At 44.3% G+C, this 16,629-nt stretch overlaps 2 protein-coding genes across 3 annotated transcripts in view; one reads left to right on the top strand and one right to left on the bottom strand.

Moving 5' to 3' along the window:
* Positions 1 to 1,949: 1,949 nt before the first annotated feature.
* On the bottom strand, positions 1,950 to 9,936 carry VIM (vimentin). Its single transcript, XM_010859975.1, has 9 exons — positions 9,186 to 9,936; positions 8,498 to 8,558; positions 5,828 to 5,923; positions 5,580 to 5,741; positions 4,960 to 5,085; positions 4,201 to 4,421; positions 3,747 to 3,790; positions 3,134 to 3,219; positions 1,950 to 2,313 (listed from the first exon to the last, which is right to left on the bottom strand). Exons 1-9 carry the CDS (start codon positions 9,707 to 9,709, stop codon positions 2,272 to 2,274), a joined length of 1,362 nt encoding a protein of 453 aa, XP_010858277.1. The 5' UTR covers positions 9,710 to 9,936; the 3' UTR covers positions 1,950 to 2,271.
* Positions 9,870 to 16,629, top strand: part of TRDMT1 (tRNA aspartic acid methyltransferase 1) — an 85,317-nt gene continuing 78,557 nt past the window's right edge. Inside the window, exon 1 of one of the 2 annotated variants that reach the window (XM_010859978.1) lies at positions 9,870 to 9,937. The gene's annotated coding sequence lies outside the window, so the exon portion shown is untranslated. Of the gene's footprint in view, positions 9,938 to 11,040; positions 11,109 to 16,629 lie in introns of those variants that run through there. The other variant, XM_010859981.1, reaches the window with a different exon arrangement.

Genomic DNA, 16,629 nt, shown 5'->3' with positions numbered 1-16,629 from the left:
ATATGAAAGTTATATGCTTGAAGGAAACCAGTGTGGGCCTGGTGTCTTCCCTGCATGATCCTCATAAGCCAAAGGTAGGGTACAAATGATGAGACAGGAAAAATATGGCTAGGAGGCTGAGAGGGATGTGATGAAAATAGCTACAGAAAAAAAATCAAATAAAGTTTCTTCAGGGTCCAAGCACCTGGATATTTCCTCTGGTGATACACACGTCAGTTGTTCAAATATGGGGGTAGGGTGAGGTATGGGGTGCAGGACCACTCCAGGAATCACAGCAGTAATACCTTTTCCTGTGATATTATGCTAAGGGTAGGATGACCAATAGGTGGAATCTATTGTTCAAATTAGTACACTTGTGAGCCTGAAAAGGGGGCATTATTAATCAGTAAGCATAAACCAAGACCATCCCACGCAGACTAGGATGTAAAGCAACTTGACTAGGGGTCACTTCCCAGGCCAATTCTTTGTTTACTCACGCAGTACCCACCATAAAAAAATGATGAAAATCACAGCTAATGTTACTTAGCACAGTGCCTGGCATTTGAGTAAACAAAGTGTAAACCATCTTACTTTCTCCTCCATCAACTCTATAGAGAGATAGATGTAAGCACTTAAAAATTACAAGGAGGTACTTCCCTGATAGACCAGTAGTTACGACTCTGCACTTCTGCAGGGGGCGTGAGTTCCATTCCTGGTTGAGGAATTAAGATCCCTCATGCTGAGTGGCCAAAAAAAAAATAAATTATAAGGAATGCCTATTACAGCATTCCTGGAGAAGAGATAGTCACAGTAATACAGGAAATTGGGACTTAAAGAAGTCTAGGAACTTCTTATTGAGAGGAAATTTTCCTCCAGAACACACAATGGGCCATTAGAACTCATATTGCCTCCAGGCCAAACCCGCCCTCTTTTATTTATCTAACTTTATCCCTCTTCCTAAACTCTGCTCACATTGTGTGACCTATAGGAAGCTTTTCAGGACCAAAGCACTTCATGCTCATTGTCCCAGATTTTGAAAGCTGATTAGAGATCAGCATCATTCTACCACTTGTTAATTTTATCACCCAAGGAACAGGTAAGAATTTTCCTTTATTGTGTGTCTAACATCAGTTCCTCAAGCACAAGTCTTTAAACATATCTGTAAGTAGGTATGTGTTATATTAATACATTTGGGCTTCCCAGGTAACTCAGTGGGAAAGAATCTTCTAGCCAATGCAAGGAGACATAGTTCCATCCCTGGGTCAGGAAGATCCTCTGGAGTAGGAAATGGCCGTCCACTCCAGTATTCTTCCCTGGGAAATCCCATGGACAAAGGAGCCTGGAGGGCTATAGCCCATGGGGGTCACAAAGAGTCGGACGTGACTGAGCTCACGCATGCATGCAGATATATACATTTAGGCATCACATATAGATATACACACAGAAAGCCTGGGTAGTTTCTGGTGTTGAAACTAAATGAATTTGTTCCATTTCTATGCTGCTAATGGAAGATGCAGCCCTTACATCCTGGCTGTTGTCTACACTTTAACCCCCATAGTAGAGTTTGTGCCACTCACGCTGCACATACCAGAACGCAGTTTTCATTTTAGTCAGGTTTTTGTTTTGGGATGTCTGTTTGTTAGAACTGGACTCACACATGGATATGGACCTGGCTGAACTCATTTTATGAAAAGACCTAGTGTCATTGCGAGTTATTTTATAACATCTATTTGTAAGTTTAAAAAGCAACTGAATTGCAAAGAAGCAAGATCTACCTAAAATGACCAAATTTAAAACTCAGTTTCAAGCATAAAGTTGAATTTCTCAAGTTAACCTAACCTTGATTTTGTGGCAGTTTGACCAATAAATACTTGGTCCAATACTTGACCAAAAAATACTTAATCAAAACATAAATATTCTCATGAAATTTAGTGAATTATTTAGATATTATCAAATAAGTAAGATACCACCAGAGTTTTCCAAAGATTTATTGAAGCAGAAACAAGTTGGTCAGATACTTGATGGAAAAAAGCAGTTTTAATGGTATTCAAAAATACTTTTTAAAAAGTATTCTAGCACAAGGCGTCTTCGGTAAACTAGATTATGTTGTAAACTTTTTTCTAAATCTTTTACGGGTGTTGGTTCAAGAACTAGGGCTTATTCCTATTCCAAATCTATCTTGCGCTCCTGAAAAAACTGCAGAAAGGCACTTGAAAGCTGTTTCTTTAAGATATGGATTTTTTTTTTTCCTTCTTGCTGGTAGTATTTTGCTGCACGAAGTATGTGCAGTTTTTATTCCAGATCATCGTGATGCTGGGAAGTTTCGTTGATAACCTGTTAAGAAAAATAGAACTCAACTCAAATACAATACTACATACTAATGAAGAAATGATCCCATTAAGCCTGTCAAAGAAAAATCCTAGGATATGGATATCATTTATGGTGAAAATTGGAAGATTACATTGGTTCTTTATGAAAAGGCTCACAGAGTGGGGAGAGAGACATATGTAAGATGCTCTTCACCTATAGGCAAAATATGTATCCAATAGGATGCTATGACTTAAAAATACTATGTGTGTGAAGAATGCCGTAATAATTGTCAGCAGCAAAACTTACAATTAAAGAATACTAAACTGTATAATAAGTACATTTGATGTGCAAGGGAAGATTACTTGAAGATTACAATACATTTGACCTTGTCTTTCCTGGCACAGAGAGGTAATGAGAAACTACTTAGCCATACGCCATGTCTTTGTATCACACCACGACAAGGCCTAGGAGTGTCCAGGGAAGGCCCTATGTGCAGGATCAAAACATTCCTAATATTGACATAGTCGATATGAATTCATGACATAGTCTCATGAATCTAGTTTAGGAAATAACGTAAGGAAACAGTACTCCTATTTGAAATTAAGCACCAAAGTAAATCACTAATTTTGGACAAAGGCAGACTATTATCTCACCTTCGCAGCTAGGAGCCAAATAATTAGTTGGATGTGGGTACTGGCTGGAAGAAGTACTATGCTCCTTTTAGGAGACATGATTGAAACTGAAACATCCCAAATTAGCTAGCTGTATCTGACATAGATTTATGGATTTAAAGGCTTATCAATGCTGGCCTAAGATTATTTCTTTTTGATTTAAAGATACCAACCTGTCCATCTCTGGTTTCCACCGTCTTAATCAGAAGTGTCCTTTTTGAGTGAGTGTCAACCAGAGGGAGTGAATCCAGATTGGTTTCTGAATAAAGAAAATAGGTCCAAAATGAGTAAAAATGAAATTTTTAAAAAGAAACAATTTTGTCCAAAAATTAGGTTTTTTGTTCATGATTGTTTAAGGCACTATTCCCAAAATAATTCTAAAAGATTATCACCAGTTTTCAAGCCCAGGGGCTAATGTTACTGAGATATCAGGATGGGATGGACTGTTTTAACATTTATTCCATCAGGAGGAAGAAAAATGGAGTTTCAATTTAACTGGAAGTACAGAATATAAAACAGTATTTGTTTGAAAATTATGGGTCTCCTAGAGAATTTTCCCTTTATGGTATTTTTCAATTTTAAAAATGAGTGTTTTATAAGCAGAATGGCTACAAGCTGCTAAAATGTTTCATAGGGAATTCCCAATGGTTAGGACTCCATGCTTCCACTGCAGGAGGCCCAAGTTCAATCCCTGGTCGGGGAACTAAGATCCTACATTCCACAGAGATTAGTCAACTAAATAAATAAATGAATAAAAATTTTCATAATGGATAATCAAATGCTTACCCCTCAGGTTCAGGGAAGAAAAGTTTGGAAGAGGCAGAGAAATCCTATAAAAAGAAAAACAGTCACATTTTTCATAAACAATGAGAAACAAATTTATACAGTTATTTTCATCAATTAAGAAAATTTATGCTTATAATTCATTGGTGACGGATTTGCTTTAGAAGAATTAACCCATGATTGGTCCCATTAGTACATTTAAATATTTTACTCCGAGCGTTTCCTACAAGGGACTGGAAGTACTGTAGCATGACTACTGGTTTTCACAGAATCAACTGCAGGTTCAGACCCCAGTTCGGGTGATTAACTAGAACAAGGAACTCAGTCTCTCTGAATTGAAGATTTCTCATCTGTAAAAAGTGGTCAGGAGCTACCTTGAAGTTCTGAATATGAAATGAATGGTGCGTGTACCAGCGCAGGGCAGCTGGAATTCACTCACAGGAGCCCTGTTCCCTACCTGCTCTCCTCTCCTTCCAGCAGCTTCCTGTAGGTGGCGATCTCGATGTCGAGCGCCATCTTGACATTCAGCAGGTCTTGGTATTCGCGCAGGTGACGAGCCATCTCTTCCTTCATGTTCTGAATCTCATCCTGCAGGCGGCCAATAGTGTCTTGGTAGTTAGCAGCTTCCACAGAGAAGTTCTCTTCCATTTCACGCATCTGGCGTTCCAGAGACTCGTTCTGCAGGAAAGATGAGAAAGGTGGCTGGTGTTATTTCCCAGAAACAAACAAAAACAGCTATTCCCCCAACCTCAGCGGTAAAGAATCCGCTTGCCAATGCAGGAGACTCAGGTTCGATCCCTGGGTTGGGAAGATCCTGTGGCAAAGGACATGGCAACCCAATCCAGTGTTCTTGCTTGGGAAAGGCCAAACGGAGTCACCATGAGTTGAAAACAACTGAGTTTCTAAACAACAACAATCCCAACCATTCCAAACTATCTGCAATCATTTCCCCTCGTAGCAAATGGGAAAAACTCCAACTTTTGGTGGAAAATAATGTACCAGGTTCCTTCCTAGTGGAAACAATAATATAGGTAAATTAAAACCTTGGGATCTCCAAGTTCTTTTTGAATGAATCTGAACTAATTATTTTCTTGGGATTAAAATGCCAATTTTTCTCCCTTTGAACAAAGTTTTCTTCCAAGAGCACCCTCAGATTGGCCACCTGAATGGCTACAAGCTGGTGATCTGGCTTCTGTTCAGGAAGTACGATACTCACAGTCCCTTTGAGCGCATCCACCTCGCAGGTAAGAGTCTGCACCTGCCGGCGGTACTCATTTGACTCCTGCTTGGCCTGGCGCAGGGCATCATTGTTGCGGTTAGCAGCTTCAGAGAGGTCAGCAAACTGTCAGGGAGGAAGCAGAAACCCGGGTCAGCCACGGGCCTCATCCACAAATCCTCCAAGATTCTACGTGGCCTGGATAAATGAGAAAGCTTAAAGATGGTGAACAAAGAAATAAGTAAATAAGGTATGATGCCAATCAAATTTTACACTCAAAGTTCCAAACTCAACATCTTCCAGGATATGTTTAAATTTGTTTTGATAACCAGAGAAAATGAGGTGGAAGGCGGATGTTGAGATTTTCAAGCATAAATTCACTCTGCTGCCCTCATTTGCAGAGGGTGGAGGTCAAGAGCATAGTTTGGGGGTTACCTGGAAGTAGGGTGACAGATGGCAGTGGGAAACGATGGGGGAAGGTGCGAAGTACAGCAAGACATAAAATTTGAACAAGAAGAAAAGCCAGCTAAACTAGGGAGCTAAAAGGTACTTAGGAAGCACAGACAGGACAGCAAACAGAATGGTTTCCATTTGTTCTGGCCACACTATCTTGTTTGTACCTTGGACTTGTACCATTCCTCAGCCTCCTGAAGGTTCTTGGCGGCCACGCTCTCATACTGCTGACGGACATCACGCAGGGCAGCCGTGAGGTCAGGCTTGGAAACATCCATATCGATTTGGACATGCTGTTCTTGAATCTGGGCCTGAAGCTCCTGGATTTCCTGAGGAAAGAAAGATAGAAGGTCAGCTGTGCCAAGTACGGGAGCAGCTTCACCCACAATTGTTCACAGACAGTGACTCTTCTTACCTCATCATGCAGTTTCTTCAAAAAGGCAATCTCTTCTTGCAAGGATTCCACTTTACGCTCCAGGTCAAGACGTGCCAAAGAGGCATTGTCAACATCCTTTTGAAAAGGAAAAAAAAAAAAAAAACAGGACATGGAGGAAGATGCTATGAAGTCTGTGGCTTATCCTATTTGTTCATTTTAAATGAACCAGACAAACTTAGCCTCTTTACTATGAAAAGGGCATTGACAAATTTTATAACCTTTAAATAAGTTTGTAAATCACCCAGGGCTCCAATATACTGTTTTCTTCTCTTCGTTAACCAACTTGAATTGTGATCCATTGAGTTGTACTCAAGGTGACCAATAAATATTTAAAAATAAATAACTGTATGCCAGCATAGCAGGCTGCAATCAATCATTACTGAGTTCATAGTTATCAGTGAAGTTTTCATTACTTTTTTAAATCTAGAAAATCAGTGTCACAGAATTTAAAAATTTTTTGAGGCAGGGGTAACATGGAATAATATTGATAGAATAACAGGAGCTGATCAGATTTCACACCTCCATGTGTACATGAGAACACAGAACAGAAATTTGTGCTCCTGAAGTTTCAGCACATAATACCTAAGCTCTCTTTTTGTCTCCTCAAATCTTCTGAAATTTTTTCTCAGGATCCCGAGCAATTTACCTGACATTCAAGTTACAAGCCTAGATCTTTACTACAATTCAAGATGTACACTGGCAAATATGTAGTTCAGCCAAATAAAGAAAAAGAAGTGTAACCCTGAACTGTATTTGCTTTGCTTTCTCTGGTAGATTTTTCTCCTGAAAGTCACCTATCTCATCCCACAAGGGTGTGTCCACATCTTTTTCACTTAGTACTATGTCATTTCAGTTCTTTAGCCTGTTTAAGAATGACTAATCAACATGCACATACTATATGTAAAATTTTTATTGCTCTGGTCTCCTCCTATGTTTTCACCATGTGTAAACTGGTGGAAAGATTTTATTTCCCCTCAGGGAATGTCTTGAGGATTTTTATATCTCTTGTCTTGTAAGCCAACTTCCCTAGCGTCTCAGCTGGTAAAGAGTCTGCCTGCAGTGCGGGAGACCTGAGTTCGATCCCTGGGTTGGGAAGATCCCCTGGAGATGGGAAAGCTACCCACTCCAGTATTCTGGCCTGGAGAATTCCATGGACTGTCAGACACGACTGAGCGATTTTCACTTCACATATCTTGTAAGCAGTTATATTTGGAGTTCAGGTTAGTCTTAAAATGTAGACCTGTTTCTATCACCTTCATGGAAAAGTAAATGAGAAAGGGGTGATAATAAAATCATCAGTCTTGGGAAAAAATCATTTTTGCTTGTTGTTAATCACTGCAAAAGATAATTTACTATTCTCAATTTTCAAAAGTTCTATGTGTTATTATACTTCTTTGAAAAGAATATGAGTGGTTTTATTTAATCCCTAAATAGGAGGAACAATTTATACTAATATTATTTTATATGAAGCTACTACCGGGGAAGAAAACATTACAGACATGATGATCAGAAATGCTCAATGACTGAAATAAACCACACATTTCTGTGTTTAATTTGATAAATGCATTTCTGCTTCAAAATGTATTCTAGACTATCTGCCTGAGGGAGCTTTTAGAGCCAGTCCCAGTGAGTATTCAGGAGGAAAAAACTGCTGGCAACTAGTCTTCTAAAGTTGGGATCCAACTTTAAGTTAAAAATCCTTAAACGCCATCTATCTTTGGAGCAGGAAAACCATTTTTCTTAAAATCCTATCCTTCATTTTTAGGTTTATTCTTTATGGAGAAAATGCTAAAGAATACAAGGATTCAAAAAAGGAAGGCCTTTCCAAATGTGAGGTAGGACTTCAGCTTTAAGAACTTTTCACATCACATACTTCGAGTCTGGGCCAGATATTAGATAACGGGATGTTAGCAAATACTTGTGTCCAATTAGAACAGTGCTTGCATCATTACATATTCAATAAGAATGTAGCCTGTTGCAAAGCGTCTCCAGGAATACAAAGACTCCTATTCTTTCTGACCAGAGCCACCACACTTGCCAGAAAGTCTGTATCTACATTCCATAGTGAAGCCCATAGAAACCATTAATACCTTTCAGCCAAGGGGACAGATGGCTCCTTTTCATCCTTATTAGATCACAAATTAGTTGTGCATAGCAATACTCTGTCTAACCTTGGGGCCACAATAGAACTTGCCGGCAAGAAAAGAAAATTTCTGGCTGAAGTTCAGTTACACTAAGTTTCCGATCCTCCCATCCATTTCACATCTAAAACTACAGGGCAGAATTGTGCTTTTTGTGGCCTTATAAAAGGTAGTCAACTTTGGCAAAACCGCAACCTAAATCAAACTGTAACTCTTCAAAATCAAAATATCAACGTGTTGCAAACACGAAACGGAAAAAAAAAATCATTTCTTGGGAAAAGAATCTTGAAATAAATTTAAAAATGTTTAAAGACCATGTCCTACGGAACGGTTTAATCATTCAAGGGCTTTTATCCAGAACTGCGGTCTCTCTGCCACTAGGGGGCTTGGCGCGCAGACGTGAAGTTTTGTATGATGCAGACTTGGGTTAAGGAACTTTTAGAATTGCCCGTGGGTTGGCTGGGCGGGTGGCGTCCGGTGGCTTCGAGTAGGAACGGAATCTACCAACCTGTCTGAAAGACTGCAGAGTGCTCTCGGCTTCCTCTCTCTGAAGCATCTCCTCCTGCAACCTGAAACAGTTTCAGATTAACCACAGGGGAACCGGGAAACCGCCAGGGGCGGGGCGACCACACCCAAACACCCAGTCGTAGCGCAGAGACCCAAGAGTTGCTGCGCCACCTCCGCGCTCAACCAGCGACCGCGGCTTAGACCTACTGTCCTAGGCAAGTTTTAGCGGGACCTTGGCCTCTGCGTGGAAAAGCAATCACTGCCGCCACCCCGACCTGCGAGACGCCCGCCACCACCCCACCGCGGAGGAGACTCTACAATCCCTTTGTCTCGCTCCCTCCAAGGCCCGTTGGCTGGCAGCCCGCCAGAGGGGGCCAGGAAACTTTTCTCAAAGTTTGGGGAAACCGCGTTCATCCTTTTCTAGGGCTTTAGCAGCAGCAGCAGAGTACACAGTGGTAGTTTTAAAAAGTCTGCAACTTGAAACGTGCGGTCTTGGGCAATAAGTAGGGGTAGAGGGAAAATGCTAACTTGAAAGATCCTGGTTCAGGGCGGGGCCCGTACCGCTTAAGCCACAACCCTGCTCCCTCGCTGTCCCCCCGGCAGCCGCCGCCCGGGCCACATCCCCAAGGGCGTGGCAGCTCCGGTATCCACTTCATCCCTCCCTCAGCCCCCCGTGGGCGCCTCCTTACTTCTCCCGGAGCCTCATGATGTCTTCGGCCAGGTTGTCGCGCTCCACCTCGACGCGGGCTTTGTCGTTGGTGAGCTGGTCCACCTGCCGGCGCAGCTCTCGCATCTCCTCCTCGTAGAGGTCCCCCAGGCGCGACTTGCCCTGGCCCTTGAGCTGCTCGAGCTCAGCCAGCAGGATCTTGTTCTGCTGCTCCAGGAAGCGCACCTTGTCGATGTAGTTGGCGAAGCGGTCATTGAGCTCCTGCAGCTCCACCTTCTCGTTGGTGCGGGTGTTCTTGAACTCGGTGTTGATGGCGTCGGCCAACGAGAAGTCCACCGAGTCCTGCAGCAGCCGCACGCCGGGCACGCCGCTCCGCAGGCGCACGGCCGAGGAGCGCGTGGCGTACACGCCACCCGGGGACGAGGTGTAGAGGGTGCGGCTGGTGGTGGGGCGCAGCGCGCTGCCCAGGCTGTAGGTGCGGGTGGATGTGGTCACGTAGCTCCGGGTGGAGCTCGGCCGACTCGCGGTGCCGGGGCCGCCGAACATCCTGCGGTAGGAGGACGAGGACACGGACCTGGTGGACCTGGCTGCAGAGGGTGGTGGTGGACTGGGCGACTGCGGTAGCACGGACTGGCTCCGGAAGGAGAGGCGAGCGCGAGGGCGCGGTGGGTGTGGGCAGAGGGAGCGCTGCTGCGTCTCTGGCGCGGGGACACCGGAGCGAGAGTGGCAGAGGACAGGACCCCGCGCGGGGCGCAGTTTTTATAACCGCGTTAGGTAAGAGGGTTCCCTCCCACTGCCATCTCGGCGACGGAGTGCGCCAGCCAATGGGGAAGGCTGGGCGGGGGCGCCCCGGAGCCGTCCTCCTCCCCCATCTTCCCCAACGGGGACTGAGCACAGTCCCGTTACTTCTTAGCTGGGCTGGGACTTTCAGGGGCTTTCCTGATGGTGGCCCGAGCTCTGCTCACCTCTGGGTGCTGATAAAGGAGGGGTCGCGCAGTGGTGGAGGGGGAACCCGTCAGGACTGGACCAGAGGGGTCCCGGGCTCCGCGCCAAAGAGATATAGGAGGAGGCGCGCGGGTGGGAGGGGCGCGCCGCAACTCGGTTGCACTTTACTGGGAGAGAGTGAGTGCCGAGCCCCGCGGGCCAAGGAGCAGGAGGAGGGGGAGTGCAGGATCCCGCAGAACTGGAGGCGTGGAGAAAGAAACAAAGAGGGCCTGAGACTGGAGCGCGAGGTGGGGGCGCGCACAGCTCTGGACTCAGGGCTCGGGCCCCGCACAGGAGTGTGTGCACAGCCTGCTTCGAAAGGGGATCCGATGCGGACCCCGTCTCTCTTAGTCCTCTTGTCTTGGGAATTACTGTTCAGGGACCTAACGGGCTGGGTCCCCTTTGGACGGTGCGCGCTCCGAGGCGGCGGCTGAGGAAGGCCCGGGGGAGAAGGGTGGGGTCCCTGAGTCACTGCACCCGGCTGTCCCGCCGAGGGCTCGTAGCGGCACAGGGAAACCGTTAGACGAGATTGACTCCAGCCTCCCCGGGCCCGCGCGCACTGTTTGTTCGAAGTTTTACACAACTTCGAGCTGGGCCTCAGCTTTCTCGTGAGCAGTTCGCCTGCGTGAAGACTAGCGCGCCCCTGAGTTCTTAAGAACTCGCCAAAGCCAGATTTTGCTCCGATGTACAGGCTTCTCTGTAGAAAGAAACTTCTGCACACATACTGTAAGCGCCGAACGCGGGTCTTGGGCATCACAAATGCACTCCGGGGAAGTTCTTCTTGCCAAGTTCCCCCTCGCTCTTCTCTCTGGTCTCCTCTCGGCTCTCCCCCTCCCCCCATAAAACCACACCCGGCTTTTAACAGGATCTGGAAGTTTGGGGTGAAGGAGGAAGCTCTGCGTCCGCAGCTGCACAATCAAATTGATCTCTGGTTTTTCTGCTGTTGCGGAAGTCATTCAAGGTATAAACCTGCATTAATTATAAGAATGAATTAGGTGATTCTTTAAATGTTTAATTTGATGAATGAAAGGCAGTTAGTTGATTAGATGATTAGTTAGAAAGGCAGTTAGTTAGCCTCAGATGATAGAATGTTTGCAGGAACTGGATTTATGTGTTCATTTTTTGTTTAGTGATGATGCACCCTGCAGGATTCTGGTGTCTTGTCGGGGAAAAGTCACTGGTCCGTTGGTCGATTTTCCAGAAGAATTCCTGCAGTTGGACTTAAAGTGAGAGAAACAAAATTGAGTACCGGGCAAAATGATTTGGTGTAGGGTGCCAAGGGAGTGCTCAGACTCCTAACACCAAAACCTTTCTAGATAAATCCCTCTACTAGGTTTTTGTTGCAATGTTCGTAGCACGAAGAACATAATGGTTACCCGCAAAGAGAGACAAAGAAAATCCAAGACAGTCTTTTAGTGATACCTACAGCAATTTAAAATTCAGAGGTTTTTTGTTTGTTTATATTTACAAGACTGAAGGAGTATTGAAAGGATTAACCCCCAAACCACTGTTAAAAGCATCTTGATTCTGTAGTGAATGGGTGGGTAGGGTAGGAAGAGGTAAATCCTTTCCTCTGATTTTTGTTTGTTTATTTGTTTTGAAAGGGGAGTACTGAAGGTTACCTGGCATTTAAGAAAAATAGTTTAGAACCAAATGAAGGGTTTATTTCTGTACAAGCCTCTTTTAGGCAATATTTTGTTTACCACATTTCAGTTCTGTCAAATCGAGCTGACAAGATTGAGAAGCAGAAGCCCTGGTGGTACCGCTCCCCTGTTGAGGACATCCTTAACTCTCTCCTTCTCTGGAAGGCTGCGGGTCCCTCCTGAGCATTCCTGGGGCATGGCGCCCTGACAGACCCGCTCAGGCTCTGTGTTACCCTCTTACTCTCTGAGAGTCCTTTATTCAAGCCACTGCTCAACAAATGCCACCATTGTGAGTTTGCATGGAACCTTAGGATGAGAAAAAAGCCATCTCCCTCTGGGGGAAGGGAGGGTGAATCTTACTCCCTCCTAAAATGCTGATCCCAGGGCAATGCGCTGGTGCTGTCAGAGGACGCTTGCTCTCTGACTCACTACGGAAAATGAGGGCAAGGCCCTGGTGCGGTGTGGCAGGGTGCCCTGTTGGTGACCACAGCAAATTCCTCAGGCCTATGGTGGCTTCCTCTGGGGTGGCCGCTGGCCCTCCTCATCATCTCAGGGGCATCCCTTCTCCTTTCTAACCTGTCCCCTATCTGTATTCTCAGGATTGTGATATGTTCACTTGCTGTCTTGAGTAGACTGGGCGACTTAAGCAACAAACATTTATTGCTTCCAGCTCTGGAAGCAGAAAGTCCAAGATCAAGGTGCCAGCCAATTTGGTGTGTGATGAGAGTCTGCTTGCTGGTTTGCAGATGACCTCCTTGTTTTGTCCTCCCTTGGCAGAAAGAGTGCAGGTTGTGGTCTCTTCCTTTCTTATAAAGGACACTAATCCCACCTTAGGGGCCCCACCCTTGTGACCTCATCTAAACCTAATTACCTTCCTAAGGCCCCACCTCCAAATATCCACACACTGGAGATTAGGACTACAATATATAAATTGTAGGGGCCAAAAACACTCAATCCATAGTACTTGCCATACAGCACGTGTACACACACACAGAGAGATATACAGGATCCAGTATGTCCTTCTCATTAGAAATTGCCATAGCTTGGGGTGGACTGTAGAGTGTAGAAAACTGAAGGTTACTGAAACACTTCTACTCAATTCATGCAGAATGCATGAGACTTTGGAAAAATTTTATTTCATTCTGAGGTAAATTATATACTACCCAGGATAGTGCCTCAACCAAGGGAGGATGGTCATCCATGGAAGGAATCTATCTTTCTGAACTAATATCCTTGAACATGGTAACTAATCCTGCTCTATCTGCACCCCTGTGTTCTTAGTACCTTTTGGAAGTAAACAGTGCACAGATACCACTTTCTTGGTTTTCATATTTATTTTTTGATTGCTGTGAAAATCTGTCTCCAGAGTATTTTTGAATGCTGGACTCTGAAGCATCTTCAAACACTGCATGCTGCAAGTTGTCTGTAAATAAGGACACAGTGGACCAGTTTGTAGGCCAGGCATAAACATGACCAAATCTAAAGTACTCAACAGTGATTTTGGAATTTGCAAGCTGTGGTGATGTCAGTTGAATTGGGCGATTTGAGCTGACAGACCAGCCAGCCATGTGGAGAGGAGCTTAGTGGCCTGTGGAGGCTTTAGGAGAGCTGGGTGGCAGGAGGTCGTGCCAAAAGAGACCAGCTTCTAGCTGGATCGCCTGGACGGAATGTCAGCAATGAGAAGATGTCTAATGTGACAGGGTGAAACCATGGCAAAATCTAAAGGGTGTGGTATTAAAGATAATAATAATACTCAGTAATGTTAGTGCTTTAGTTTTTGTGTCTATGGGATGACAGGAAACTTGAATTCGTTTAATTTAACTGAATGCTCTTCTAGCATACTGCAGGATATAGTAGATGGTCCATTTTAAAGACTAGGCAACTAAGAAGCAAGCCAAAAACCTGCCCATGGTGATATAACTAGCAGTGGAGGCAGGAAAGGGGCAAGCATTTTCTTTTAATTTTTATTGGAGTATAGTCACTTTAAACGTTGTGATAGTTTCTACTGTACAGCAAAGTGAATCAGCTGTTGTTGTTCAGTCACTAAGTTGTGTCCAAATCTTTGCCACCCCATGGACTGTAGCACAGCCAGGCTCCTCTGTCCTCCACTATCTCCCGGAGTTTGCTCAAATTCATGTCCATTGAGTCAGCGATGCTATCTAACCATCTCATGCTCTGGCGACCCCTTCTCCTTTTGCCTCCAATCTCTCTAAGCATCAGGGTCTTTTCCAATGAGTCAGCTCCTTGCATCAGGTGACCAAAGTACTGGAGCTTCACCTTCAGCAACAGTCCATCCGATGAATATTCAGGGTTGATTTCCTTTAGGATTGATTGGTTTGATCTCCTTGCCATCCAAGGTACCTTCAAAAGTTTTCTCCAGCACCACACTTTTAAAGCATCAAGTCTTTGGTGCTCAGGCTTCGTTATGGTCCAACTCTCACATCTGTACATGACTACTGGAAAAACCGTAGCTTTGACCATGTGAACTTTGTATCAACTATACATATACACATACCCCCTCTTTTTTGGAGTTCCTTCCCATTTAGGTCATCACCAAATACTGAATAGAGTTCCTGTGCTGTACAGTAGGTCCCCATTAGTTATCTGTTTTATGTATAGGGTTGATAGTGTATATGTGTCATTCCCAATTACCCTTTCTTCCCACCTTCTTTACCCCCTTGGTAGCCATACATTTGTTCTCTACATCTGTGTGTCTATTTCTGCTTGGTAAATAAAATTGCCTATACCAGAGAAGGCAATGGCACCCCACTCCAGTACTCTTGCCTGGAAAATCCCATGGACTGAGGAGCCTGGTGGGCTGCAGTCCATGGGGTCCCTAAGAGTTGGACAGGACTGAGCAACTTCACTTTCACTTTTCACTTTCATGCATTGGAGAAGGAAATGGCAACCCACTCCAGTGTTCTTGCCTGGAGAATCCCAGGGACGGGGGAGCCTGGTGGGCTGCCGTCTATGGGGTCGCACAGAGTCAGACGTGACTTAGCAGCAGCAGCATACCCGTTTTAGGGGCAAGCATTTGAATTGAGCTCTTTCTGACTCCAAGTGCACTTTTCTCATTGGCTTGATGACATTTTGCTTGCTATTAACTAATTTAATTCACAAAAATTATTTAGGGGCTTACTGTGTTTCAGGAGCTGTAGGAATAGGATAACTACCAGGTTATGCTGTGAAGGAGCAGCTTCCTAAAGGAATTTGACAGATCCTTAGAATATCATGTTTTACATTATTCAAATGATGAAACAGTGGTTCATAATACATAAGAAGGGAGTTTGGTTTTCACTTGGCTCTAAATTTTTACTTCGAGAGTGAAATATTTTCACCTAGATTTCTTTCTGTCTCTTCAAAGACATCATTTTCAAAGTTAGACTTAACTCATCCCACACTCTAGACCCCATGAACTACTACAGCTTCCCCTTCGAACTTCCCTCTCTATATAAGGCAACACAGCGAGCTAACAAGACTGGAAACTTTCATCCATCCCACTTCCTTACCCTTGGATGGCTCAGATCCCATGGGTGTCCTGTCCACTGCTTTCTGCACCCTCTCCTCTGTTACATCACTGTGACTCATGTCCAAGCCATCATATATCTCATCCCTGCAATACGGCAATTGGCTTCCCTTCTTCCAGGCTCTGCTTAATCCCACCAATGTGTCTGACTTTGAACCAAAACCTCTTTTTCTTAATTACTGCATGCTTAAGACTCCCTAAAGCTGCAAAGTGAATGATTCATTCCCTTGTTAGAAGGTAAAGTCCATGACAGTAGAGACTTTTCTCTCTTTTGTTCACTATCTTATCTCCAGTGCCTACAGAGAAGCCTGGCACATTTATTGAATGTATGAATTAATGCATGAGTAGTTCATAGAGGAAAGGAGGAAGCGGGAGAGAAGAGGAAGGAAGGAAGGGTGGGAGGGAGGGAGAAAGAAAAGGGAGAAACAGAAGGCTAATACTAGTGCTGGTCTTTTTACACATGACCTCCTCTCATCTTTCCAGGGTATTATGATCCACAGCTTTCATTAACACACTCAGAACACATGTGTCGAATGTTTACCATGTTCCAGGCATCCTACTAGACAGTGGAGAATGTGGACAAGGCAGGTATAATCCATGTGCTCTTCGACGTAGAGCTGGATCCATGTATGCAAGTGTGTCGTACAGAGAGACAGTACTTAAGGAACAAATCAAACAATTACAGTTTGTAATAAATATAATGAAAGCAACATTTTTTTTTTCTTCAGAGGAGGTTGAGGCTCATCGTTTGACAGTGGCCTTCGAAAGCCAGGCTAAGTATGCCCATTCATCCTTACCTGCCACTGCTCCCCACCAGACAGTAATTTCAATGAGACCCTAAGCTCCTCTCTGTTCCATGAATACAGCTCATTTCCCCCTACCCTCACATCTTTCCTTATATTCCATTCATCAGACATAGGTACTTGTTTTTTTCACTGCTTGCAATGTTTCTTAATATATTCAGTAAGTTAAGAAACTTTTCATGCCTCTGGGGAGCTCATAGCCTTGAGAAAAAGTCAGGAACCACATGAAAGAGCTATATTATTAATACATAGCAGAGTGTGCTTAGTGAGTGCTCTGATGGAGGTATGAATAAAATGCTGAAGGGTTTATATGGAGACATGGTCACATCTATTTGGGTAAGATCAGAAACTGTATTCAGAAAAGATGACGTTTGAGGAGTGAGTGTGATTTCTACAGCTTATCACAGACAGAGGATGCAATGCTGATGAAAACTCATAAGCAAAAACTGTACAAGTGTCCAGGTTCTGGGGACATGCAGGTAATAGTAAGAATTCCTCTGTGGCTGATTA

Source organism: Bison bison, unplaced genomic scaffold, assembly GCF_000754665.1.
Source record: "Bison bison bison isolate TAMUID 2011002044 unplaced genomic scaffold, Bison_UMD1.0 scf7180017864461, whole genome shotgun sequence".
NCBI classification, from domain to species: Eukaryota; Metazoa; Chordata; class Mammalia; order Artiodactyla; family Bovidae; genus Bison; species Bison bison.
Note: the sequence above shows the minus strand (reverse complement) of the source record. Positions and strands in the feature narration are given on the sequence as shown.

Coding starts and splice junctions, on each gene's coding strand:
- VIM (XM_010859975.1), bottom strand. CDS start 9,709: ATGTTCGGCGGCCCCGGCACCGCGAGTCGGCCGAGCTCCACCCGGAGC. Junction 5,924..8,497: donor CTCTGCAGTCTTTCAGACAG/GTTGGTAGATTC, acceptor CCTTTTCAAAAG/GATGTTGACAATGCCTCTTT. Junction 3,791..4,200: donor CTGGAAGGAGAGGAGAGCAG/GTAGGGAACAGG, acceptor TTCTTTTTATAG/GATTTCTCTGCCTCTTCCAA.